The sequence below is a fragment of the Struthio camelus genome, chromosome 24 (genome assembly GCF_040807025.1).
Source record: "Struthio camelus isolate bStrCam1 chromosome 24, bStrCam1.hap1, whole genome shotgun sequence".
NCBI classification, from domain to species: domain Eukaryota; kingdom Metazoa; phylum Chordata; class Aves; order Struthioniformes; family Struthionidae; genus Struthio; species Struthio camelus.
Genome location: NC_090965.1, coordinates 3,982,234 through 4,010,202, shown reverse-complemented (window position 1 = coordinate 4,010,202; position 27,969 = coordinate 3,982,234). Strand labels below are relative to the sequence as shown.

At 54.3% G+C, this 27,969-nt stretch overlaps 1 protein-coding gene across 1 annotated transcript; it reads right to left on the bottom strand.

Moving 5' to 3' along the window:
* Positions 1 to 905: 905 nt before the first annotated feature.
* Positions 906 to 23,881, bottom strand: LMOD1 (leiomodin 1). The gene is made up of 3 exons (XM_009667292.2): positions 22,733 to 23,881; positions 3,106 to 4,698; positions 906 to 2,650 (listed from the first exon to the last, which is right to left on the bottom strand). The coding sequence occupies exons 1-3, from the start codon at positions 22,991 to 22,993 to the stop codon at positions 2,624 to 2,626; spliced, it is 1,881 nt and encodes a 626-aa protein (XP_009665587.2). The 5' UTR covers positions 22,994 to 23,881; the 3' UTR covers positions 906 to 2,623.
* Positions 23,882 to 27,969: the final 4,088 nt, after the last annotated feature.

The window sequence follows — 27,969 nt, the reverse complement described above, 5'->3', positions numbered from 1 at the left end:
GGCGGCGGCGGCACCGCGCCCCCTGCCGGCCCCGGCGGGTCCCGGTGCCGCCCCCCCCCCCCGGCGGGTCCCGGTGCCCCCCCCCCGGCCCCGGCGGGACCCAGGTGCCGCCCCCCCCCCCCCCGGCGGGACCCCGGTGCCGCCCCCCCCCGGTCCCGGCGGGACCCAGGTGCCGCCCCCCCCCCCCCCGGCGGGTCCCGGTGCCCCCCCCCCGGCCCCGGCGGGACCCAGGTGCCGCCCCCCCCCCCCCCCGGCGGGACCCCGGTGCCGCCCCCCCCCGGTCCCGGCGGGACCCGGTCGCCCCCCCCCGGCCCCGGCGGGTCCCGGTGCCGCCCCCCCGGCCCCAGAGGGTCCCGGTGCCGCCCCCCCGGCCCCAGCAGGACACTGGCACCACCCCACCCGGCCCAACTGGGCCCCCGGTGCCGCCCCCGGTGCCCCCCCCAGCCCCAGCGGGGTCCCGGAGCCACCCCCACCCAGTCCGACCAGGCTCCCGGTGCCCCCCCCGGTGCCCCCCACCAGCCGCAGGCAGCTCACACCGCGGGGGCAGAGCTCAGCCCCGCACCGGGGGGGGGGTCGAGGGGGGGGGGGACACCCCGAGGCCGCTTCGCGGCACCCGGAGAGGTCACCGTCACCGGGCGGCTGCCCGGCGCCCCCACGCCAGGGTGCCGGGGGTCCCTCGGCGCCCCGCTAACCCCCCCCCCAGCCCGGACACCCCCGAAACGCGCGGCAGCCCCCGGCCCGCGGCCCCCCGCCTGGCCTCGGCCGGGCCGCTCGGCTCGAGGCGCCGCTCGGGCCGCCTTGCTGCTGAATGCCCAAATATAGGCATTTCTCCGGGTTTCGGGAAGCGGCTCCGAAGCCGGGCACGCGCCCGTGTGTCCCCCCCCCTCGGCGGCAGCACCACGGGGCAGCGTTTGGTGAACTTTATTACCCGTGCAGTGGCCGTGCAAAGTCGCAAACCGGTTTGAGGCCGGGAAGGCGCGGAGAGCGGCGGCGCCCGACCCCGCAGAGCCCCCGAAGCGAGACGGTAGCGGTCAGGCAGGCGACGTCCCCGTGCCAGCCGCCTGCGCCCCCCTGCTCCGGGGACGCGTCGGCAGGGTGACGCCGGCGGCCGCTGCAAAATGCCACCTCTTGTCAGCCCGCCGGAGAGCCGGCGCTGCCCGCTGGACCTGCTCCCCCCGCCGCGGAGGCGGGTTTAGACAGACTAGTACAAATGACCGGGTACCGTGGCCACATCTTCCATCCTCTAGCAGAAGGTGGTGGGTCAGGGTGGCAGAAGGTGGTGGGACAGGATGGGGGAAAAGAAAAGCCCAAACTGGACCCAAAAGCCAAACTTCGCAAATGGATGGAGTGGGCTGCAGCGCCCCAGAGGTGACATTTGGCCTGTCTGAACTCTTAAAAATCCTCTCTGCGACTAATGGTCTTTTCAGAGTGAAAAATCATAGCCTTGGCACTCCGAAAGCTCTCAGGAGGGGACGGGCTGGGGCCGCTTTGCTTTTTTCTAAAGAGATTGCTTAAAACGCTGCGGGGGCTTTGGCTTTCGCTGAAGCAAAGCTCGCTGGTGGTAAGCTACGTGGCAGCAAGCCCTGCTGCTCCACCCCCGGGCGTAAGGACAGCGCTGGGGACGGGGACATGGCCTGGCTAGCCCGGGGCTCTGACCTTCCCAAAGGCACCATGAGCGGTGAAAGGAAGCGAGGAGGCCGCCACCAGCCCCGCGCAGCTGCAGCCCCTCCGGCCGCGACGCCCAGAGCCCTCTCTGCTCCAGGCTGTCGCAGCTCGGCTCCATCTCCTGCTCCATCTCCCTCTCCATCATCACCTCTCTCTTCCTGGCTGCTCCTCTTAACCCCCACCGCATGCAACAAACGCCTCCTGCCATTGAGCCCGACCTCTGGGGCCTGGCAACCTCGATGCCTGTGCCAGAGCCCCGAGACCTTCAGAGACCCTGTGGGAAGCCAAGGTGGGAAGCCAGCAGTGACAATGGTCTAGCGGTCCCCAGCCCCCAGGGGCCTGGAGATGCTGATACAGAGAGGTGGAGGGAGCTGCCTATGTGTCATCCTCCTGGGCTACCTTGTCCCCTGTCCCACTGCTGCAGAGCCGGAGGTGGGAGCTCAGCCCAGTCCCCTGCTCGCTCCCTCTTGGCAGAGGTTTCCCTGTGCACCTGCTGCTATCCACACACAGAGCCACACGGGGCTGAGGCCCGTGCGTGGACACGGATGTGACAGGGTGCCATTAGCAAAGCTGAGCCGGTGTCTTCCGTTGGACGTCCGAGAGCTCTGGGCGGAAACAGGAGTGACCCACCATCCCCAAGATTTTGCGACCCATCCTCTAGCCTCAGCATCTCCAGGTGGCCGGACGGAGCGGGGCATGGTGCTGGCAAAAGAAAGAGCTTTAGGGCTTCACAAACGTAAAAATAATAAATACAACGTCTTCCTCACACACTGCATCAAATGACCGTGCTGGCCCTCCTCGGGCCCGGTCCCTCCTCCGTCAGTCCCAGAGAGATCACTGCTCCTCGGCATCAGTCACTGCAGGGTCCCAAAGGGCTTGTCATGGAAACGGTCACGAGAAAGGCGAGTGTCCTGGGGTCTGCCACACTGGGCTGCACGTGGCAGAGCCATCCCGCTCCCTACTGCAGCAGCTTTGGTACCTCCACCTGCCGGAGGAAATACCCCGTTACCGGGCAGAGCAGGGAGCGATGAAAGGGGTTGGGAGAGACGCAGCCCTTCCAGCCACCGTGGGGCATCCCTCCCCCCCCATTGCCTCTTGCACCCCAGGGGAAGGTACCACGGGAAGGTACTGGCTCTCCGTCCACCAGGGTTAGAGGTTAAAAACGTTTTCTTGCTTGTGTCCCAAACCCTGGACCCAATTCTGGCTGCTGGACTAAGGCAGATCTGCCCACCCAGCGTGCTCTGCAAAGGGATGGATCTGCCTATCCTGTGCTCCTCCAAGGGACTGGGAACGCAGACCCCATGCTCTGTACCCTGCACAAGAGGACAGCCCTCGCCTCTGCAGCACCCAGGTGAGAACGGAAGTGACCTCAAATCTCAGCCTCCACGCTAACCTCATGGGTGCTGCCCAGAGATGTCCCCGCTGTGTCCCTGTACTTACCTTCTTGAGCTGTTTGAGGTTGCTGGAGCGGATGGCTGCCAGGAGCTGATCCCGCGAGTTCTTCTCCTGGGCTGGCAGTGCCCGATCTGCCATCTTTCTCTGCGTGGCCGGCGATAGTGAGTTCCTCAGGTTCTCAGTGATCAGCGGCGGGGCGAGCGGAGGAGGGGGTGGAGGTGGCGCAGCGGGCGCCCCCCCTTTCTTCGGAGTGTTTTTGGGGGAAGACTTGGGGGATGGCTGCGGGGAAGGCTTGGGGGATCCCTTTGGCAGGGCTCCGGGCTTGGGCACCTCCAGGAGGTCTTTCTTCTCTGCACGTTCCTGTGCCAGTTTCTGCTCCTGGAGGCGTTTCTGCCTCTGTTTGTCCATATTTCGGCTTAGCAGGTTGGTGACTGTCATGCGAGGCCCAGCCAGCTCAAAATGGTAGCCCAATTTCAGGAGGGTAGTGTTTTCCTTCAAGAGTTTGGCAATCTCCATCTCCGTCTTCCCCCCGCAGATGTGCCGCTGGTTGTGGAAACGCAGCTCCGTCAGCGTGTTGTTCTGCAGCAGTGCCCGGAAAATGGCCAGGATGCCCTTGCCGGTGATGTGGTTCGAGTCCAGGTTGATGCTCGTCAGCACCTTGTTGGCCTTCAGCATGATGGCGATGGCAAAGGCCACGTGGTCATCAGCACGGGTGTTGGCCAGCGCAAACACTTTGACCACGGTGTTGAACTCCAGGGCCTCAGTGAAGCGCACCAGGGTCTCGTTGTTGATGCAGTCCGAGTTGTTCACATTCACTTCTGTGACCTCAGCATCGTTGTTCTTCACTTTCTCAATAAGCTCATCGAAAATGCTGGAGGCCTCGTCATCCTTGGTCTGTTCTGGGGGGCTGCTGGTGGTCTTGGAGGTGCTGCTCTCAGCCTCCGTGGTCGTTTCGGCTTCCTGTTCTGAAGCGGCTTTCTCCTCTCCTGCCTTTTCTGGCTCTGGCTGGGATTTACCCTTTTCATCAGCCTTCGATTTCTTCAAAGTTGAATTCTTTTCTTCTTTTCTATCCTTTTCTTTCTTATCTTCTCCTTTTGTATCTTTTCCTACCTCTTTCTTTGATCCCAAACTCTTCTCGTCTTCCTTTTTATCCTTTCCTGCATCCTTCTTTAATGCTGAACCTTTCTCTTCCTTCTTGTCCTTCCCCGTGTCCTTCTTCAATGCTGAACCCTTCTCTTCCTCCTTTTTGTCCTTCCCTGTGTCCTTCTTTAATGCTGAACCCTTCTCTTCCTTTTTGTCCTTCCCTGTGTCCTTCTTCAATGCTGAACCCTTCTCTTCTTCCTTTTTATCCTTCTCTGCATCCTTCTTTAACACTGAACCCTTCTCTTCCTCCTTTTTATCCTTCCCCATCAGTTTTTTCTCCATAGCCTTGACTTTGTCATTGATGGCTTTCTCCTCTTTGGGTTTTCTCTCAGGCTCAGCTTTAACTTTTGGGTCTGTTTTCTTAACACTTTCTTCCTTTTTAGAGTCTTTCCCCGCTTCTGTATTTCGTTTCTGGACCAGGTCTTTGGAAGGAGCTTCCTTTCCCTTTTCTTCTCCATTCTTCGCTTCCTTCTTCTTCTCTGTTGATCTGCTTTCCTAACAACAGAAGAACACCAAGGCGTTACAGAGGCAAATTCCCTCTGACCTCCAGACCTGCCACCCCAGGCCCATTGTTACAAACTCAGCACCTCTCTTGCACGTGGCAGGAACACATGAACTGCCACATGCAATGGGGTCTGCGTCCCCTGGCCCTGGTCCTGGGCCCCTGCAGGCAGCACTGCAGCTGGGGAAGGTGCATGGCCGGTCATGGGAGGATGCAGGACAATCCGGCCTCAGGAAGGTCTTACGACTATTCCTACAAGGGATGAGCTGCCCTGAAACACAGTGGACACTGTCCTCTTTGCTATGAGGCCATTGAAGGGTTGGGTGGAGGGGAGACTCTGGGAGGAGATGGGAGATGGAGAAAGCAGAGATTGTTCTCTAGCCCCAGCAGCACTCAGGATGAGAAACGGGTGAGAGGAAGCACAGGTGATTTATTTGACAGAAACCTCCTGATGAGAGCATCAGACAGGGTGCCGCGGGAGGCAACAGGGAGAGTCTCTGCTCTGATCTAGGCTCTTGCAGCAATGAGAGGCAGGGACATGGTTCTGTCCATCCTCACTCCACGAGGACAGTTAACACTGGGTCTGTGCTGGGGCAGGGGGAGAAGACCTGCAGTCTCGTGGTCAGGACTGTTCAGGGAGATAAGCACCCCTGACCCGAATCATAATGATTTAGCCCCAGATATGGGCCAGGGTCTTGTCTATCCCAGCTGAGTGATTTAATGCTGAGCATTCACACACTGCTGCTTTGCGGCTGTGCTTTAGAAGAGGGAAGTTTAACCCAACTGAGGTCCTCAGGTCCAGGGAGAGCTCAGTGTCCGAGCGCCCCAAATGGAGACAGAGCCTGCAGGACACGGGGTGCTGAGGTCCCCCTGCAGCTCTCCAAGGCCTCTCTGCTCTTCTGTCTCCAGGCCCTTCCCAAAAGGCTCCAGAGGTCTCGGTGATGCCCTCCTTCGTCCTCATTGAACGGACAATAACCTTACAAACTGCAGAATGCATCTTCCTTTAAAGACTGCACTGTTCCACCCCTTCCCATCATACCTCCTAGTTTATCCTCTTTTTAATCATCTTTTTAACCAGAGGTGGATCTAACACCCATTGTCCACGATCCCCAGATGCTTTGCTAGCATTTTCTACACGACTTCCAGCCAGATCCCCTGCAGCTATGCCTGGTCTGGAGCCTGGAGCGCTCCTCGCGTTGGCCTTGGCATGTGTGCAAGCGGGAGAGCATCCACAGCTGGTGACACAGGTCACGCGCTGATCCAGGGGTCTCACCCAACTCCAGGCTCTCTGAAACAGGGCTCCTTTTAAAGTGAGTTTGCATGTTGAGCTCACAGCTCCCTGTAGAGAACCAGGGAAACTGGGACAGGGAGTTTATTGCTTTTTAATACATGATGTTTACCCATCACATCCTCTTCTCGTGTTTTGTTCTCCAGCGGCAGCATAGGAAGGAAGAGCTTAATTGGGGCAGTCTTGGGGAGGGATGTGGATCTGGTCCCTGCAGGGAGGATGCAAAGGACCATGTGTTGTGTAAGGCAGCGCTACTGCAGCTGGCAGCCCCTTCCCCTGCATATGTGCACTTGGGATCTCCCCAGCTCTCTGCGCCAAGCAGCTGATGCAAAGAGGTCATGCAGCAATGCCCTGGACCTCCTGACTTTCTTCTTTTGACTCCAGGCTGGCCAAGACACCCACTCATTCCTTTGTGGGCTGGCAAACATCAGTGCTTTCGTTTTGTCTGCATCTTTGTCTATTCATTCTTGAAATGCAAATTTTGCCTTTGCATTTTATGCTTGCTATGATTCTGCTGTTGTGTTTGCTGGATTTTGAAATGCAAGAGGAACTCGGTCTGCATTTTCAGCTCTCTGACTCTGACCTTCAGGCAGTGACTGTGTCCTCCCTTCATGCAGAGGGCTGAAAACCCTGAGGCTTGATGACTATTTCCTTACGGACTGCCTCTCCCAGCTAAGGATTTTCTTCTTTCCCTTCATGTTTAAGGGCTATTTGGTCATTTGTCTCCCGTCAGTCAAATCCCCTTTTCTTGAGTTGTCGTTAGATGATTTTTTGTACCTTTGCCAAGCAACTGAACCTCATTCTTGGTGCAGCCTCTGTTACTACTCCAGTGGGCTCCTGCACATTGCCACAGACCGCAACCAGCACCAGCAGCTCCTGGATGCAGTGATGGAGAGTCTGCAACTGTCTCGTGGCAGCCTTCACCCAGGGCCAGCACGGTGGCTAGAGTCCCATTAGCATCCTTCTGACACATTGTGCCTCATGTCCCACCAAGGCCTTTGATTGCAGCTCAGTGTAAGCAGCTTTCCAGCCTGCTGGTTTTTTTTACGGCACAGGATTTCCCTTAGCTTCCTTGTGTGCCTCAGGAGACGCAGGCACGGGACCCCGACTTTGCACTGTGCACTAAGAACTGGGCACGGGGGCAGGATTCATCTCCTTTAACATTAAATATAAGACACCTGCACTCCCACTCACAGAGATGAATCAATGTTAGGAACAGCTAAATTAAGACAGATCAATCCTTGCCATCGGGGCCAAGCTTGTGTGGGTCGGGGGGGGGGTCCATATGGGAAGTCTGCATGTGGTCTTGGTAGTTTAAACCTTCTTCTCACCGCTGCGTGGCTGGGGGGCACACAGCTCCTGCCACGCGTGGCTGGCCCTGCTCTTCCTTGGTGCCTGGCTTTGGCAGCGCGGCTCGGCTCTGCATGCCTGCTGGCTCTGGCAGAGGGGCAGAGCAGCCGCAGAGGGCCGTGGTTTTCTGTCCCAAGATAAGCAGAGGGCAATGTGTTGTGACACCGTCAGCTGGCAGCCCGGCTGCAGAGCTGTGTGTTAGGTCAGGGCCAGATTTACTGCTACGCGGGTTAATCTGGATGTCCTCAGCTTGAATGCAGAGCCGACAGCAATGCTGGCTGCAGGAGAAGGAAGCACCAAGGTGAGAGAGTGGCAGAGCAAACGCTGTCTTTGACTGGGGGCTTCACGACTTCAGGGAAAAGAAGAAAAATGTTCTTGGGAGATGCAGATGTGACCCATGCGTGAGCTCTCTGGACCTTCCCAGAGCTTCAACCTGTGGCTTCCACGCAGCACCTTGACACCAGAGAAAACCCCAAATCAGAGTCCAGAGACCCTGTTCTGCAGCCAAGGCAGGCCTCCTCCTCCACACGGGTCTAGCCGGGACCCCGCAGCGACGCCCTGGCCAAAGTGTCTTCCCTAGCCCAGACTCATCCCTGCCCTGGTAGCGTCCATGCTGGGGCAACGTGCAGATCTGCCTTCCCACCGTGAGGCACTGCTGGCCCTGTGGGACTGTTTCTTGTGGAAAGAACTGGCCGCTCTGAGCGCAGCAGCTGTGGAAACTGTTTGTACCTGGCATATAAACAGATGCCATCTGGGACGAGAGATCTGTTTATTTAGTTAAGAGATTTCTTGGCTCCCCACCATGAACCTAAACATGCGACAGAAAGGCATATGCCAGACCCCTACAGAGCGCTACCCGTCCTGTCCCCACAGCCTCACGCTGGTGCAAATGCTGAGGACCGTGGCCAGACAGGGCTCCCTGCGCTGCCCTGATCCCAGTCTCCCCCTGCCTGGGATTTGGGGGAGAGCAGGCGATGCCACCTCCTCCAGCACCAAGCAGGGTGGCTCCGCTCACCGAGATAGGCACCGGTCCCAGGGCCAAGCTCAGTGATATCCTGATCCACCTTGGCAAAGGAAGAGCCACGTAGAAGGCGTGTAGGGGACGGGGACTCTGCTGCCTCACTCTGTCCCTGCACTGATGTCCCACGTGCCCTTCAAAGGCATTTGGGGATGTCATGGACTGGAGGGTCCTCTAGGTGGCTGCAAGAAAAGACAGCATTGCCTGGGGGGCTCCTGCCTTCTCATGTCCAAAGGGAAGGCAAACCCAGCTGAGCAGAGAGTCAACAGCCTCATCTCCATGCCAAGTGCTCTGAAAAGCCTCCTCCTTCCCAGCCTGAGCACATTCAGTCGGGCAGTGGGGAGCCCTGGGTCTCCCCTCAGATCTTGAGGTTGCTCTTGCAGCATCTCCCAGCCTGTTTCCTGGCACATCCAAGACCAAGCAGAGCAACGGTTTGGGCCAGGAGAGAGCAAGTCTTGGGAAAAGGAAGGAAAACCCTATAGAGGAGGACCTACAACGCGTCCCATGTTCAGAGGAGGCAACAGAAGGATTTCTCCAAACAAGATGAAACCAGAGCAAAATAAGAAGCATATCAAATCCCTGCTTAGTGAAGGCACAGTAGCAAGTGCTGGGAATATCCTGCTCTCACACGGTTGCTGCTGTTCTCGTTACAGCTGCCTTCAGTCAGGTGTTCCCGCGGGTTTCCGCGTGGTGTCTATGACCAGTGGAGTTCCTGCTGGGTTGCTGCGTGCTTTCCCTCGCGAGGGCTCCGAAGAAGCCCATGCTCCCTTACTCAGCTGCCTTGAAGCACAAGGCTGGCGCATGCCCGTGGAGAAAGGAGCAGGGTAACCTGCTGGCTGGGAAGCCTGGGCATCGGCAATGCTGGGGACAGGGGGCTTGGTGTGCTGGAAACAGTGCTGTCTGAGAGCAACGTGACCACAGACACCGCAGCGAGCAGAGTCGGCCTGGAGTGGGGCCCTGTGGCCAGTGGGTCACCCGGCGCGGCTAACGGCGAGGCCACACGCCTGCAGGAGGGAGGACACCGGAGCCTGCGGATCAGGGAGTAGGTCTTGGAAAAGGCACTGGTGGAAAACAAGCCGGACGTGTCCGTCAGCAGGGGAGAGGGAAGGCAAGCCGTGGGCGTGCAGTGAGCGGCTGCGGGTGTCACTGGCGCTGCAGGCAGCGCTGGCGGGATGCGCGTGCCCAGCGCTGCAGCCCAACCCTGGATGAGCAGGAAGGATCCCGTCAAAGAGCGAGAACTTACTGCAGGCAGTGCTGGCTGGTAGCAAAAGGCAAAAGCCGTTCAAGCTGTTTCATTTAACACAGACAGGTCAAGAACGGCCTTGGTCATGGCACCCTTGTCTCTGCGGGGAGAGCGCTCTGCAAGTGCCCGGCTCTGTCGGAGAAGGAAAAGGGGAGAAATCGGAAGTAAAAACTTCCAGGTAAGAAATCAGGTCGGTGTCTCTGACACAGAGAGACGCTCTTACCCGTCCGCCACTGCCTGCGCAGCAGTCCCCATCCGTTGGTGGAGATTGGGGGTGTCTCTAAAGCCAGGTCAGAGGACTTTTTCCGGAGGCCGTGCTCTCCTTCCGAGGCTCCCAGCTGCTTTGCAATGGGGCTGTTGCAGACAGCAGTGAAAGCTGCTCCTGGCCCTGCCTGAGGCCATGCATGTGCCTTCATCCCCTCCTGCCTCTGCACCCAACCCTAGGCCCTCTGCGAGCTTCTGCCACCTCGGGCTCCCCCCAGCACCAGCCTGGGGCCGTGACACCAGCCAAAGCTCTGCTGGCTGCCAGCGCAAGCGCGCTGCTCCCGCTCTTGGAGCCGCCGGGGCTCGGCAGAGGAGCTGCGCGGCAGGACCACGCGGAGGAGGAGAGGGAAACCCTTCCTTCCCCCCCGCCGGGGCCTTGAAATCCCGGACCTCTCTGCAGCCACCAGCGCACCTTCTCCCGCAGCCCGGGCCGCTGGCCAGGCCGTCTCCGCCTGCGTCGCCCCGGGCCAGCCCTGCACCCTCTCGATTGCCATCTTGAGTCCTGCCTGCTCTCTCCTCTCCGCTGCGCTGACATATTTACCTTGGCTACCTAGAAACCAGTGCCGCTGCACCCCCTCCCGTGCCATTCCCTCTGCTGCGAGCAAGATTATTAGGGGAATATTTTTACACAGCGTGTCAGACCTTTAAAAATAAGCCTAATGAAAACAGCCTGGTACTTTGGCTGATTAATCACCAGTGTTTTGATGAACTGAAATGCCTTCCCCTTTCCTCTAAATAGACTAGGACGAGCATCGCCGTTGCTCGCTAGCGAGCGTAACCCTCAAACCCACCAGATGTTTCCTTAAAAGGCAAAGGAGACTGGGAACTTCTTGCCTGGAATCCGAGCGTTTGCAGCCCCGGTGCAGACGCCGCGTCCCCCCGCGCGGCCGCTGCCCGGCTCAGCCAGCCGGGCTCTGCTTCGCGGCCTTTGGCGAAGCCCGAGCAGGTGTTCGGCGCCGGCGCAGGGCAGCCGGCCGAGCCGCGGAGGGGCTGCAGAGCTTCGCGGCCACCCCCCCGGCGGCTGGTGGGGTCGGGCCGGTGGAGCAGGGTCTCTCTCCTCCCAGCCCCGGACGCCCCGCAGCCGGTTTCTGCAGGGCAGAGCGGCAGAGACGGCGCCTGGCGAGGCACCGGCGCACCTCAAAGGCTACAGGTGCAGACGGGTGCCGCTGGGTGGTAGATATGAACCTGGCTGTTGGCGCGCTGGCCAAGGCACCTGGAGCGGGCTCAGCACGGCCGCGACAAGGACCACCCTGCTGCGCCCGCAAGCAGGTTCCTAAGTGAAATTGGGAACGTGCTGAGCAGGAAAGGAAAGGATGTATCCTGGGACTTGCAAAATCTGTACCCCAGCTGAAGAGAAGGGGCGATTTTGCGGCCTAGCTGCTGCTGCTATGTCAGTCCCTGGCAGAGGGGACGTATGGAAATGCACTGGTAGAAGAAATGTTTTGTCTTTGCAAAGGGCCAGCTTTCACCAGTGTGCGGCTATTTTCAGAGGCATGTCCTGGGAAGAGTCCCGCATGGCCCAGATTACCACGCTGAACATACCGCCCTATCACACCAGCCATGCGCATGGGTTTGCTGAAGAACAAAATGTAAACCTTGGAGGACACGTGCTGCCAAGCAGCTAGTTGTTTGCTCTGGGGAGCCATCTCCCATTTGAGTTTGAGGAGGGCCTAGCTGAAAGGGCGAGAACAGCAGAAGAGGCCAGGAGCAGCTCCTCCATGAGGTGCGTGGCTGGGGGCACGTGACCCAAGGAGAAAACAGGACTGTCTATCAATCAGCATCGCATCCCTCAGCAAAAGACCTCGGTGCCAAAACTGCACCTGTGGCTCACGTTAAAATTCAGAAATCCTGAACTCATCTTGCAGGCTTAATACTGACTTAGTCTCTAATGTCATCTGCAGCTTCTGGGGGCTGACTGCAAGACATCCTCAGGAGACTGACATCCCTCCCCACTTTCTGGCCAAGATAAGAGCACCAAGAGCACAAGAGAGGAAGCCTGAGCCAGGTCGGGGCCCTTGGAGATGCCTGTGCTGGCGAGCGAGGACTCTGCCACGATCAGACCCACCTCAGCCGTCAGCACCACTGGAAAATGAGGGGTGAGCTCCAAAGGAGCTGACGGCTCCAGCTGCTGTTCATTGCCGATGGCAAAGGGGACATGAGCTTCACAAGCCCCTGAGCAGAGGGGCACAGTCCTCATCTGTGTATAGCTCTGGGGACACCTGCTCTCAAGGAATACGAGCAGGAAACGCAGACCCACTATGTGGGCAAAGTGGGAGGCAAGTATCCGCATGTTCAGAAGTTGCCCATGCATGGAAATTGCACCTATTTAGCTAAGCTTGTTGAGCTGCACGCCTGCTTGTGCCTACACTCTTGCAAGCATCTAGCAAGCAGTTAGCACTGTTACCAAACTACCCTACACCAGCACACATCCCTCCTAAACTAGCATATGGGTGTCTGCTCAAAAGACAGCCGCACCAGCTGAACTTAATTAATCCAGGAACAATTTCAGCCAGCATGGGTTAATTTCTGCATGTCAACTGGAGCCTACTAGAGCCCATGGGTCTTCTTGTGACTCACTTCCTCTCTTCTCTCCAGCAACTCAACCAGCAGAGCTGTTTCGGCATGCTGGCTGTCTGGCACGTCACTGTTGCTGGCTGTCTGGCACGTCTCTACCCAAGGCTGGGCTCCTTGCAAACCAAGCAAAATCTCTACTGCCTGGAGACTGTCAGGCTGGGGGATAAAGTCTAGACCAGGAGACTGTCCCTTTCTCCCAGCCTCTGCTGTGATAACAAATTCCTCCTGCAGCCAACAGGACTTTTCCCAGTTTGCCTGTTGCCAGGGCATGGCCTGGGCATCAGGTACCCACCAGCAAAGCTCCATCAGTCCTGCACAAATCCTGAGTGACAGGGGATTCGGAAGAGATGGGAGAGCAGGGAAGTGGGGAACTGCCAGGGTCTTGGAGACACAAAGAGATAGCTCTCCAGAGTTATCAGTCAGCTGGGAGCTCCCAGACCAAACTGGCAGGGGAAGGAAGGTGGTGCTGGTTACTCTAAGGTAGTGGTTTAGGCACAATTACGGCTCCATAACTAACTGGCCAATTTGGCATCACTGCCTGAGGAGTTTCAGAATGTCCTACAGATGCTAATTAGCCCTGTAAAGGTCTCCAGAACCACCATGAGACCCTGAGATCCAACCTACAGGTCTAACGTCAGGCATCTGCGTCATCCTCTGGAGACACCTACTTAGTTGCATTGGCTCTAAAGGGAGCCCCAATGACCCCTCCTTTCCACCCAGTTAACCCAAATCCCATCCCCAGAGGCTGTGAACGAGACACCTCAGCATCCCTTAGTGGGACTGTGAGTGGAGGGGGCTGAGGCGGCTGGGCACGAGCCACAGGAGGGCTCCCAGGGGACTGGGATGTCCCACAAGACTGTTCGACCACACGGAGAAGTCCCTTGACGTGGCCAGTGGGCAAATGCAGGTTGTTTTGCACTTGACATTCCTGAGTATTTGGGTACCCATTGCTGTTACACTCTAGGCATGTGGGAGGGTTGCTGGAGCCAAGTTAATCCATAATAGGGCCGGTCAAGCTGCTCCTTTCCTGCAGTCTTCGGCCAATTTTGAGCAACCCAGGGACAACTCAGAGCCAAGGACATTCCAGGAGAAATTCTGTGTCCTTGGCTGAGTCCTGCAGGCTACTAAATCCAGACTGCCAAAGACCATGGGAGGAAGTAGGAGCGCGAGGCTTCTGCAGACCCTGCTCACCCGGGACAGCCATGTCTGGATCTACACAACACCCACCCCAGTCACAAGTGCATCTGGCATTGCTCTACCTGCATCAGTCCTGGGGCATTAGCTAAGAGCAAACCTCCTGGGCCAGTGTTGAGAGATACAGTGCTTGCACTCTCCTGTATGCCCTAGAGAGCTCTTGCCCTGGTGGGCTCCCTGGTAGGACAATTCCCAGGAAGCAACCTGTTTTTCTCTTTGCATGTTTGGACATATTTGGCAAGAAGCAGAGTGGTTCGAGCAAGGGCAGAAGGACCACAGCTTCCAGCACTGTCATCCTTCAGACCTTGCATGACCGCCTGGCCATGCTCTATTTACCAAAGCCCAGAGCGCTGTAAACAACTTCTTGCCCCATCCTCCCTCAGCTATTACTCTGTTATTTTAACAAGGAGCTCAGTTATTCTCCTTCTCTTCTGCTCAGACCCTTCTGACCCCAAATATCACTGTCTCTTTGCACTTCCCAGGCCAACGTTTCTTAAAACATGCTCCTTCCGAGATGCAATGCTGTTCTCCAGAGATTGGGCAACTTCTGACCCTGACTCTCATCTTGCTTTGCCTTCGTTGCTGAATTTAAGGCAGATAACAGTCATTCCAAATGGGTTCTTTTTATTAGAATAGCTCCATCTCCTCCTCAGTAACATGAAGCAGTTTTCCAGAAAGCCCTTAAAGCCACCGAACACTTTGCAAATGGAAATTTTTCTTTCTCTATTAACATCTGTTTTTAGAAAACTGTGTTTTTTTCCTTGACCCGTCATTTTCCCAGCCCCTTCTGCCGGCACAGCCATGGCCGAATTGGACATTCCCAAGCGGAGACCTTTTCTCTGATTGCCTCCTCTTCAGCAGAGGTTGCAAAGGGCAGTAAACTTCAGTGACTCACACTACAGCCACCTCGCGGCTGGATTTCTGCCTGGCAAGTTTTCTGTGGGCAGACCATGAAGAACATTCCTCAGATTTTTAGGAAGAGAAGCACTGCAAATCAGACCTAGTGAGTCCTAAATCCCATCTCCTGTCCTCTGCAGCACTGGGTAAAAGATGCTCGAGAAGCAAAGGTCTGCTTCACGGTCTCCTGGGACTACACAGGAAGCGTCTCCTAGCCCCTTGATGGTGCAGGTTGCCCACAGGTCTGTCCCATGTCCCATCAGCCAGCCCATGGGGCTGTCACAGATGTCCGTGGGCACCCAGTGTGGGAGGATAAATTGAGGTCTTTGAAGCCTGTGAGATGAGTTACAGACCCAGAATTGCCAAAATCTGAGAGCTGATTTGTTGGCCAAAACCCCTAAATAGTTTATGAAAAGCAGGAGCATGGGCCCCTGTGTCACTTGGGCTCCTAAGTCACGTGGGGGCTGAAGTGCAGAATTCAGCACTTAATGAAATAAGACAGGGCATGCCAAGAGTCACGATCTTTAGTTCTTGGGAACTGAAGATCTTCCCTGAAAGGAAGCAGACTGCATCTCTCTTTGTTCTGCGGGCTGCTCCCACCACTGTGTGGGCCCATGCCCGTTCCCAGGCCACTTGCTGACCTGGCCCTCCTTCCAGGAGACAGGACCACTCAGGGTCCTCGGCAGCAGCTGGCATATCACTGTGTGAGTCCTGAGCCACTCACCTCACATCTATAGCAGTAAGGTGGAGGCAAATATTGGGTCTCACTTCTGGGCTACTCAACCCAACTTCAGTGGGCTGCATGCACCAAACTACCTTTGCAGCCCTGAGCCGTGATCGCTCCTGTTGTATTTCTGCAGCTCAGGTTCCTGTTTGTTTTCACCCGTGTTTGTTCACCATGCTTTGGGCAGAGGAAAAGAAGGGTCTGAAAAGACTTCTATCAACTCATGTGGCTGGTCCACCACAGTTGCTGCGATCTACACAATGACTGCAAAACATGTGCCCTGATCCTCCCCTGCCCTGTGGAGTGCTGCACGTGAAATACAGCATGAGATCTGCTCCTTCCACAACGCTGCGATTCCCACCGAGGCAAAGGGTGGGCTTGAGCGATATGACTGGTTAATCCCAGTGTCCTGCTGGGAGCTGAGTCACAGAGACCGTTTTAGCACACAAATGATGTCATAACGCCGCGAAAGAAAGCGATACTAAAGGATTTTAGCTCTTTTCCTGCTCTGTAAGTCAATTTATCAGCTCTCCATAAACAGATAATAAACTTTCCCATCTGTGGCAGCTCAACCCATATAAGCTAAACACTACAAGCATTTCCATGGATTTGTCTGCATCCCAGTTGTGGCTTATGTAAATATAGAACTAAGCTTTTCACTGTTGTTTTTTTAGACTGGCTGGAAACACAGCGTTTTTATCTGCTTGTGCCCTTAGATGGAACGTGCATCTTCCAGACAGAAAGTTTGCTTCTGGCACAACCTACGAGTCGCTGGGAACGCTTTGTGCTGCGATTTGCTCTGGTCATAGAAAAACATGGTTTCCCAACAGCATTAGAACAAAAACGAGATCCAGTTATGCCATTCTTTCTTGCACTGTTTGTTCGAAAATGCAGTCCAAACCTGAGTGCGTTGCCACCTCACTTGCTTCAGCTGTTCGTTAAATTGCAGATCTTTTGGTTAGCTGTCATTGGATCTTTCCTACTTTTCTTTTTGCCTTGAAGGCCTGTTTTCGCTTTTCTTGCTAGCTGGGAACTCTTGTTTCTGATGCTTGTCCTTCTCTTTACAGAGTTGGTATGACTTCAGAAATGAGGAACTGCATATCCAAACTCAGACAAGAGCAATTTTCATTTTTGAACAATAAAAGCTGACAAATAAAGTAACTCTCCTTGATGGGCTCTTCTGCAGCAGGTTGGAGAGGTCACACAGCAAAGTTCATCTGTGGCCTCCCTTGGAGACTGCACTAGCACGTTCCCTCTGCATCCAAATAGGAGCAACTCAATCTCTTTGATTTCTTTTGAAATATGTGAATATTTTGGATATCCCTACATATGATTTGCTGGAGTAATGTGAAGATCAGAGGCCCACCAGCTGCAACTCATGTTATATGTGTTGCTGGAGGGACAACACAGGTGTGACCCCCACACCTGCGCCCCCCTGTCCTCCCCAGCATTAGCCAGATGTCACTGGGGAAGAGTGAAGAGGAAGGATTCCCCAGTGTAACCTACTTTTACACCTCTTTCAGAGGCCAGGAGCTAGACAGAACAGCAACATATTCTGATAGGAAGGGCAGGCAGTGAGATTACTAAAGACCTGCCCAGGATATAGTTAAAAGAAAGGAAAGAACTGGGAATTGGTGATGACTCTTTGAGGAGACAAGGGAACTGTCTTGGCATATCTACAGAACTGGCTGATAAACAGATTAGCAGAGTTTAAATACATATGTATTAGTCACAAGCTGGTAGGATGCTTAAAGGATGATACAACCATTTCTTTTCCCCCTTTTACGATTTCCCTTGAGTCTGTCCCAGCTATTTAAATCTGGAGCTTGTTTTTCCTCCAGATATTTTCATGAAAAGATGAGAAGCTTTGAGCATTAATAGGGAACTAAATGACTGACTTGGTCTTCCACGGTGTTGATGAAGGATTCTCCGGCAGGAATCTTCACTTTTTATGGTATCTCCCTCCACATACAGCTAGCAATAATACTGGATTAAACACCACCCAGCAGCAAGTGGCCGAGCCTGCACACACAGGTAACAAGTTAGAAAAGAAGTCAGCATTTTTGGAAGACCTTTCCAAGGAATTTTGTAATCCTTGTCAGTGGCATTAGGACCTGTGGGTGTGATGGCCCACTGGTCTGCAAGAAATGTCTGTCAGAGCCTGCGCTTGTCTAATAACCCTTCCTTTGGCTTTGCTTGGGACGGGTAGGATACACCCACAGGATACACCCACTGCATTCACCAGCTGCCCTCTGGCATCGACATCCCCGTCAGATATGCTGCATCTGGATTAAGTAGACTCCCTGAGTTCACTGTTTTCCCTTTGCATCAAAACACTGCCTTGAGGAATGGTGTCCCACCACCGTCAGCTGTACGTAGCCTACAGCAAACAGCACTACTCAGTGGCATGAGAACATCCTGAGGAGCACCGGGCCAGGCAAGGTATCCTGCAGAGATAAGGACATACGGATCTGGAACAGGACAGTGGCTTGCCTGTGCAGGAGTGTGCGCAGGGAGTGGGAAATCTGAGAGGAAGGGGAAAAGTGTTTGAAGACACTAGCCTGAGCTGCCTCACATTCTCCCGTTGGAAGAGGTGTTTTAAATTTCAAGAGACAAAAATACAGGGAACGTGCACTAGGGACAGCTGGCCCTGGCTGTACACATCTGTCCTGGCATCCAGTGTCCTCTCTTATTCAGAGCCTTCTCCTCCAAGAAACATGTCCCTAGGTTTACATGTAAAGAGACATCCACCATGCATGAAAACCCTTTGCTAAGGTAAGTGCTTTTGTGGCCTTGGAATGAAACCCCTCCAGCAGTAGGATAGTGAATGCAATTTCCCTACGCTTTCCAAGCAAGGAAGCAGCTGCCCTGCTTGAAGCAGCATGAAATCAGTGCCTCCTTGTTGGAAGGTAGGACCAGGAACACTGGTGGGACTGGGATGTCCACATTCCCAGGGAGGGTGTTGGGGCCAGAGAAGGAGAGCACTAGGAGGAGCTGCCCCTGCCCCCAGGTGCTCCGTGTTGGGAGACATCTGGGTCCTGTAGTGAGGCCAGGCATGAGTCCAAGGAGAGCCAAGAATAGCAGCAGGTGGATTTTGTGGCATGCTTTGACAAGGAAAACCAGTAACTCCTGCTAAGGATATGGCAACTGGTAAAGAGCGCTCATCCACAAAATCACCTGGTGCTGCAGGATATATGGTTCATGCTGAGCTGTGTTGCTTCCCGTGGGTTAACATGTCTTAGCCAGGTTCCTCCATGCAAATGTGCTGCTGGGGGCATTTAAAAGTGACTGAATGCCAATGGAAAAGACAGGAATATCTCCAGGGTGTATATCATAGTGCTATATGCAAATATATACATGCCTTTTAAAGTGGACGTCACAAATAGCAGAGGAAGAACCGGACAAAGCCAACTGAAATAGCTCTCTCAAAACTCATCTCCTCATATAACTCAGCTGTCACTCAGAGAAAACCATCCAGAAATTCCCACATAGAGCCCCTATCTTGTGGCACAGCCGGGATTTCTCTTTACAAGAGAACATGAGACAAAGATTTCAAGCGAGAGCAAGTCAGCAGTGCCCCCAAGCAAATCATCCCAGCAGTTAATGCCACTGCTACAAATTTACAGCACGTTTCTAACCTGAATTTCTCTCTCATTATGTCCTCGTCTGCCATATTTAAGAGCCATGAGCTATTAGAAATCACCCCCCCATTTACGTGCTTGTGGATAATAGTTTCACTTCGGTTCCCTTGATACATAGACCCATGGGAAGGCCTTGTTAAGCGCATCTGAAGAGAGGCACTGTCCCAAGCCCCATTGTTGAACCGGGGCATACTTTCACTCACTAGCAACAGGAAATCGAGGTTAATTAACGCACCAGTAAGACGTGAATTTGGCTCCCCAGCACAGAGAAGTCAAGGGAGAAGCTCACATCTATTTTGGGCTGTTTATAAACAGCTTCCTAGCTACCCAAGTTTGCCCTCTTCCTCACAGAGAAAGAAGACATGTTATTGAGTAGTTACAATATTTCTAAATATACCCACTCCTCCCAAGATTTAGAAGGGAATTGGGGAGCCTGGAGCTAGTCTGAGGATAGAGAAACGGCTGCAAGAGAAACTCTAAGATTGGCAGAAATGGATCCTTTTCCTTTAAAACATTCTATTTTTCCCTTCAGAAAAGTTCCTGCATGTCCGACTAACAGGCAACGCTCCATGAGCAACTGCACAGATAAACTAAAAGGGGACAAAGGATGGAGGGAAGAACAAGAGGGAGGAGGAAAAACAAATGGGGAGACCCAAGTGCAGCAGCTTGGATCAATGTGCTGCCAGATCAGCTCTGCCCATCCCCAGGCCTGGCAGGCAGGGGTTAAGGGGATCTGGGGCGACCGTTTTATTGCGAGGACTGCAAATCACTTTCCAGATTTGCAAAATGAGTTTCTTAGGAATAACGATACAGCCCGAGGTGCCACTCTGGAGCTGGACTGGGAACTCCCTCTTTTCTGTCCGAGACCCTTTGTGCAAGTCAACTATGGACCTATAAACTCTAGTTCAAGGACAAGAATCTAACCTCCTGTTCCTCCCAACTGAAGAGACATCACAGATGCAGGATAAAATCTTCCAGATGTTCAGAGGGCTAGTCCCACTGGAAGGACCTCCCATTCCTTCTCTGCCCTTGCGCCCGCGCTTCCCACCCGTGCTCACGCTTCTGCTTCTCGCTTGCAACGTTTTCGCTCAATGCACCTAATCGGGGCTGCCATGTGCTGCATGGATTTGTTGTGATGCACAGAGCCGAGAGCTGTCAAGGGCGACAGGCTGAGACGGACATCGACAAGGGTGATGTTTGCACTTAGCCAGGTGAACGCCATCTCCTTCGATGAAGGACCCATGGGTGCAGCGAGGGAATCCAGACCACAGCCACACGATGTCTGTTGGCAGTCACAAGTGCAGGAGTGCATCTCAGCCCATTGCAACATGAAATCTACTGATAAGAAAGAGGGATTTGTCATCGCAGGCCTTAGCGCTCTGAGCGGCTGGGTGAGCGCCTGGGATGCTCCAAATGGCTCCATGTTCTCACTCCATCCAACACAACAAAACACAACACTGCGGCTTCCTTGGGTGGAGGGAGGGAAGAGATCGACCTGCTTCTGGGCTGGTTTCTGCGGTTGCTGCTGCGATCAGGTGCTCCCCCTCCTATCCTCTGTGCCTGTGACGGTGCAAAGGCCCTGCTCCAGTGCTGGCACAAACAGACCTGCCAGCACTGGGAGCTAGCATTTTCTAGGCGCTAATCCCAGGTCCTAACAATGCCAAGGAGGAAGGGGTGGAGGATATTTTTTCTTTCCCTCCAGGGATTGAAATAGAAGAAGAAAGTCAGTTCTGCAATATCCAGTTACTGCAATATAATCTAACTGGGCCAGTTTCACTGAAGAATTTGACCAGCAGCCAATTTGCTTTGTCTTCCATGGCCTAAAGCTACTAAAGTTCAAACGAGAGCAAAAGGAGCTCTTTTCTCAGGACCTCCATCCCTGCACTCCCCGCCAGCCACACAGCAATATACCCTCTCGCGGTGTACCTCTCCTCGCTGTGCCACCATCCTGAACCCTCTCCCGTGGCATGTAGACACGCACACACTCAGCCACCTCCATCCTTCCAGAATATAATGTTTAACAAGGGAACTTCCCAGCTCTCTTTTCCTGAAAAACACAGATTTCCCTCTTTCCTCCCAGTCACAGACACTTCCCTATCCCAATTTGCAGCTGACTTCTCATCTTCATGCGGTCAAAAAAAAAAAAAAAAAAGTCGCATCGCTAATGATGCCAAACTCGAGAGCTCTCCCTGCCTGAAAATGCAGCTTTTCCAGTGTCAGCTCAGCGCTGCCCCTGAACTGGGATTACCTGCAAACCAGGGCAAAGCCCTGCTACAAGCTCACCGGTCCCACACAACCGTATTTCCCTTTTCAGGCGGGCCTGTCCTGCAGTGCCCAAATTTTCCCACCGCGTGACAGCCAGCCAAGTGGGAAAATAAACCGAGCGCTCTCGTGGCGAGGGGCACGGTTCTTTCTGCCCATGGCAGCTAACCAGCGGGGGTGGGAATTGCTCCCTCAGCCCACGCTGAACGCCACATATAGAAGGCAAAGGCCGAGAGTACCTTGTCCTCGCAGCTAGAGGAAAACTCCCAGGCCGTATAAACCCACGCGCCCCGCTGCGGGCAGCCCACTTGGAGAGCGGGGGGAAAGAACCGTTTAACCCCTTGTTCAGGTCTCCAAAGAAACTTCATTTATTTCTTCTGTAACCGCAATTTTCATCTTTTTCTCCCTGCTCGCATCCTGGCTGCACCTCGGGCCCCAGCCAAGACAGGACCCTCCTATAATAAACTCTGTTCACATCCATAAGGAGCTATTTCCAAGTGCTCACAGCCTACTTAGAGCTCAATTACTCAGCTGGGAGAGCCGGGGTATTGCCCAGGGTATTGCTGGAATAGGTAAGGAATCAGAGCCAGAACAATCTGTTAAAAGGGGTATTCACATAAGCCTCTGTCCTGTTTACACTGCTGATACTCTTCAGTCCTATCCCTTCACAGCAGATGTGAATCAGGCCTGGGATGCAAAATCTGACCATGAGTACAGAGATAAATAGCTTAAAGAGTCTCATTCTTCCACTTTCTGGCTCAGCTTGTGAAAAAGTAGGGAAACCAAATGCTTCCCAGCCTCCCACGCATGAAGCACATACCAAATATTCTTAGTGCAGAGGTTAATAAATGTTACAGAGAAGTGGCAGTGGCTCCCACCAAGGCGATGCGCAAAAGATGAGAGAGGGACTGTCATGAAGCTTCCTAGACCCGAGGCTCAAAGGGAGCCATTCAAGGATTTGCCAGGTGCAGAGAAGGAGATAAATGTGTCCAAATCCTAATAAAAGAATGAACTTAAACTGAGTAATAAGCAACACAAAACAAATGGCTTAGGGCAAAACCTGCTTCTTAAGAGTGATTTTCACAAAGCAGCAAACTTTTCTCTCTTTTTATTCCGCGAGAGCCAGAGATGTTTTAAGCTTTTGCACAAGCGAAACGGAAAGGACCGAGAGTCTGGAGATCTCCAAAGGGAAAAAGCAGTGGAAAAAGAAACACAGCCTGCAGGATTGCTGTCATTGCGCCTTCTCCATCTTCACTACCAGCCCTGCTGAAAGATGTTAGAGCAGAGGCAAAGATAAAATCCCTGGCACCAGCACAGATGTTGGCTTTCTGAGTAACATCAGGATCTCGTGAAATACCCTGTTCCCTCCCAGAGGGCCTGGAGCAGGTCCCTGCCTAATTCCTTTTGCCTCTGCATGACAGCTATTCTCTTAGCAAGCACAACACACGTTTCTCAGGGTTCGTATTTTCCATATAGTCCCTTAAAATAACCCCGCGGAGTTCACAGGTGTGCCCCTGCCTTTCTCACAGAAACACCTTACTCACAGCTGAGACGTGGGGAGATGTGACTTACGTCTACCGAGAGTTCCTGCTGAATAATTTTCTTGGGCTCCTTGTCACAGCGATTGAGCGCTGTGTCGCGGCTGTGCGGGCCAGCTGGGCGCTTTTCTGTTTGGCTGCTCTGCTCGAGCTCCAGAGGGATGCTTCCATCTGGATCCACCACATCCAGCTCCTTTTCCAGCTCTTCCATCTCCTCTGGAGACAGAGTGGACAACAAACTATCAATATCTGGATCTTCGCTAACTTGTCGCCGGTATTTGGCTACCTTGGACATCCTGGTGGCTCGCTGGCGAGACACGGTTGCGGTGGTATGTGGTACCAAGGATAGAGAAAAAAAAATCGAAGCCTTGATACGGCTTCCCTCAGTGGCAGCAGGTGCTGAAGCGTTAAATCTCAGCAGCTCTCAATCGCTGCAGCCCAGGGTATAGTAGTTATAAAGAGGGGACACCCCTCAGTCCAAGGGTTGGCCAATAACAGGGCCCAGCTGCGATTCGGGTGCTGCGAAGCCAATGGAGCCCAGCGGGAGGCGGGGAATGGTGCTATCAGAGGAGCTTGAAACCCGAGGACATTCCAGGGAACCATGCAGAGCTGCATGACCAAATTTAGTCCGGAGCATTTAGCCTTTTAAAGGCAATGGGCCAACGTAGTGAGAAAATGCACAAAAATGCACAAGCTGGCAGGCTGGGGATCTGGCAGTGGGGGTGGGGAGCAGGGAGAGGCAGATCCCCAGCACATGCCCATCAGCGCCAGACAGCTAATAAAGAGGTCAGCGTTGCTCCGCAGACATCAGTCGTCTCCCCTGTTGCAGATGGGGAGAGTTTCTGGAGCTCATGTTCGTGCTAGTGACAGCTCTGTGCTGAAATCAGCAATAAAATGCCCACCCTGGAGAAAGTTTCTGTCTTTATCCGCCATCCCCTTGCACTCTCTAGGGTCTATGCGGTTAATCAAAGCCCTGGAGAAAGAGATGGGGAGCGGTTATGTTTTTGGTGCAGACTGGTTTCTTTACAAAGGATGTACAAAGTCCAACACCTTTTCACCTGGGAGGAATCAGCCCAGCCCGATATCTGCTTCTCATTCAGCAAAAGCTAACTAGCCCCCACTCCGTCCCTGGGTCGCTTCATCAGCACTTCTGCTGATTCCCTGTCCTCTGCTGGGCTTTTCTGCAGGCGCTCCTCCTCGCAGCCCTCCCAGTTCCCCTTCGCCAAGCCCCGGAGACATCCCTCCTTCTGCACAGTTTAAATTCCCCAGTCTCCTGCTTTTGTTTCGGGCGGTGCCCTAAGTCTGGACTTTGGCTGGGGGCACCCACTTTCCTCCAATCTGACCCGAAAGGAAGCTTATTGGCATCTATCAATTCTCCTGGAGGGAAAGAGGCAGCTATGCTCTTCTCTCTGAGTTTCGAGGCAGTTTTACCCCATGCATAACATTTTGTATCCATGTGTTATGCTGCCAGCTTCACCCTTTCCCTTCATCCTTTATCATCCTCCTGATATTAAGAGCCCACTGTCAGATCCCTCTCTTTCCTTGTCTAAGCAAACAGCACTTTGTTCTCCTTCAGTAAAATAAACTCTCATAAGATTTTCCTCAATGGTCTAATCACCTTCTCTGCCTGTCTCCATGGCTCAGTTCCTGTCCTGAATGCAGGTACAGGATGTTCCAGGTGAGTCTTCCACTGCTTTGTGATATGGACTAAATATTTTCCACCTGGATGGGAAATGCGGACTCTTGTTCCATTCTAGCATTTCATCTATCTCCAGCATCACAGCGTCCAGCTCCCGCTCCTAGCCTTCCTGTGATTCACCAGCACAACTGAGATCTTTCCCAGATTGTAGCAGAAACTCTTGTTTTCAGTTTCCAGGTGCATAACCTTAAACGCTGCAGTACTGAATTATCCCATTTCATCCAATCACTTCCATCTCTCTGATACCCTGATTCTCATCTACACTGATCATAGCAGTATCAGGAAGCGTGGCATGAACAGGATATGTTATCAGCACATTCCTAATGTCTGTGCCGAGGTCCTAAGTGACTACGTGAAGATTGCTCACAAGATCCAATGGTGAGGAACCTTACTGGCAACCTCCTGACACTTCCTCCCCCACTTCCCACTGCTGGGTGCGTGGGTACGCAGTAAAAGATGCACTGACACCGCACGTCGGCTTCCCCGAGAAGCTGCGAATGTGGCCTGGGAGGCCTTGAGTTTCTCCTAAAGCATCATATGCCCTTCCCTGATTTGAGAGTCCACGTGTCTGCTGGGGTTTCCTCCACTGGCCATACAGAGGTAAAACACTCAGAGTTTTGCAGGGAAATATTCCCTCTTAAATATCAGTAGAGGTCTTTGGACAACAGCCGAAAAGCAAGGGGAGAAGCAGAGGTCACCCCAAACTTGTCACAGTTCGTGCATTACAGTGGATGGTCTTATGACAGTTTATCTTGGCTGCTATGTCTCTCCTTAAACGGAGATAGCGTAGCTCTGAACGCCCCACAGAACGCCATAAAAACTCTGCAAACGGTCAATGAGTAAATTGGAAAGAAAACGCAGTGTCTGCACCCCATAATACTGGAGGAGCTCTGGATACATTTGCACTGACTGCTCCTTCACGGGCCAGCAGCAGCCAGGGGCTGAGGAAGCGTGCCGGGAACGCTCCGCCGTGCGTCGCGTCGCTCCACGGCAGGCTCCGGCCGCGCCAGGGCTGCGCCAGCCAGGGGAGCGCGGCGCGGCGGAGCTCCCAGCAGCCGTATGTCTTCTTCACCGAGGTCTTCTTCAGTCTCTGCGCTTATCAAGATCCCCATCTCCATAGCAACTGAGCACCTCACAGCCACTGATGAATATTTCTGCACAACACTCCTTTGAAACGTGGCAATATTATTAGCCATGCAGAGTGAGATCAAGTGCCTTTTCCAGGTGCATGTGCAGGGTCTGTGGCAGAGCTGGGAAAGCTTTTCATGCCCCCTACCTCTCATTCCACCACCTCTAACCCTCTGTCCTCCCTTACTTTTTCCTGTTAGCTGGCAGAGTACGATTGAAAAATGGATGCATCTCTGCGATCTGTTTTATTTTCCCCTTCCTTCAGAGCCTGTAGGAGGAAAGGAGGTTAAACACACCCATCTTCCCTGTCATTTTTATGATCAGATGTTCCTTGGGGAAGCAGGTGACATCTCCTTGGCCCTGCCTGCCTGGCAGCGGCACACAGCTGCCCTGGAACGTGTTGGCGCGCTTCTTGCCCTGGGCGAGCAAGAGAAACAGCGTCTCTGTCCTGAGGCCAGCTAAAGCTTCACGCAAAACCTTCCTCTACAAAATACCTCCTCACACGTGAAACGCAAACCCCTTGGCTTGGGTGCGTGGCTGGTCCCTCTCTCCTCCCTCCTCATCTACCTGCTTTTTCAGTCTGAACTGAAAATGTACCCGTGCATTGAAATGCAAAAGTTTTGCTCCTCAAAGCAGGGAAGCAAGTATGGAGACAACGTTATAAGCCAGGAAAGTAACCGGCTCCTGGCTGCAGGGCAATTTGGAAAACCCCTGCGCACCTTCCAGCGGCCTGCCAAGGGGATGCCACCACCGTCCCTGACTGGTCTGCTTGAAGGCATTTTGGAGCCGCCTGGGGCACTGCCAAACCTATGAGCTTGGCAGGGAGTTTTGGGCCATCTTGAGAGCCCTCCCTCAGCCTGTGGGTTGTTAAAGGGATGACCAGAATTATTGTCCGGCTTGGTCCAACTATCCCGTCACTTACTAGGCGAAAGGATAAGGGTTATTGAAAGAAATTGCAACCCTAAGAAGGGTCAGATCAGCATGGAGCCAGTCACAGTAGCAGTGGAGGGGTCTGCTCCCAGGCTCTACCAGGCAACAAGCAACTGGGACGAGACTGAGGTTTTCCACTCTTCCTTTCTACTTGTTCCTTCTCTGCTTTCTAGTCTTCTCCTCTCCCCCTCCCTTCTCCAAAGCAGAAGTCACAATACCACCTTCTGGTAATCTCCATTACTGCATCACCATGCTCTTTCACCCGCTGCTCCCATCCTGCCTTAAATAAGGACAAACATGCAATTGCTTCTTTCAGATCACGAAGAAACCTTTACATTTACAAGGACTCTTTAAAAGCCTCCAGACCCAGCAAATTAAAGCAGGAGGAGCATTTCCGTTCCTTTTCATTGCTTCAGCCCATGATTTATTTGGGCAATTAAGTGCCTTGTTGGTGCTCAGACGCTGCAGCACACCACAATCTCCATTGCGTGTTGTGACTGAACAATTTCTTGTCCCGACAAAAGAGCAGCGGGCAAGGTTAAATTAGGACTGTGAAAAGAACGAGTGATTTACAACTTAGAGCGCTTGCAAGCATTTGTGGGGGGAAAGGCTTTGGGGGACTTCACAGGCTGCCAGCACGGAGACTTCTTTTGGCTCCCTGGAGAAACTGCCCTCTCCAAGTCGCTGTCTCTTGATGGAGCTGTTAGGGCCAAATTCCCTGCTTGCCCACACTGCCCAGTCACAGGACCATCCCCAGGGACGCCTTGAGGTCACCCCGGGTGATTCCCCAGCTCCAAGAGCGCTGCAGGAGACACCTGACCATCTCCGAGCGTCTCGGCAGCTCTTGCGCGGAGAGGACGCGTCGCCCTGCGCCGCGGGGCCTGCCCCTGGCCGCACGCGCGCGCCCCCTCCGCGCAGCGGGGCACCGTGGGAGGTGGGCCGGGATGCCAACAGGCAGCCAAAAAGCTCTCTGCGCACGTTCACGCTGTCGTTTCCAGGGTGTCCTCGGCGGTTCCCGGTGGGACGCGCTCCCGGACTGCTCGGCTGCCTGTCCGCGGCCTGGCCTGAACCCACAGAACGCAGCAAAGCGCTTGGTAACGCTTTTAAATGCAGACACATCCCGGCCCGGGCACTGTTATTTATTAGAGGATGTTAAGGGCTAAGTAACAGCAGTTTTGTGATCCCTGCCTCGGGCAGGGTAACTCGACCTGGCCCTCGCCCCGGCAGCGCTTTTACCTGCCTTTTTTTTTTTTTAATGTGCCTGAGTTTTTTATTTTTTTTGCCCGCGCAGGGCACGCCAGCGAGGGCAGCGCCCACAGAAACGCTCTCTCCCCTCCCCGAGGGGCGGACAGCCCCTGCGGCGCCCTCAGCCGGGGGGCAGCGTCGAGACCACGGCGGCGGGGCCGACGGCCTCCCCCGAGTCCGGCGGCGGCGGCGGCCGCACGGGAGCGCCCTGAGGCGCGACGGGCAGTGGCCGGGGGGGGGGGGGAAGACGGAGTGCGCACGCGCAGTCA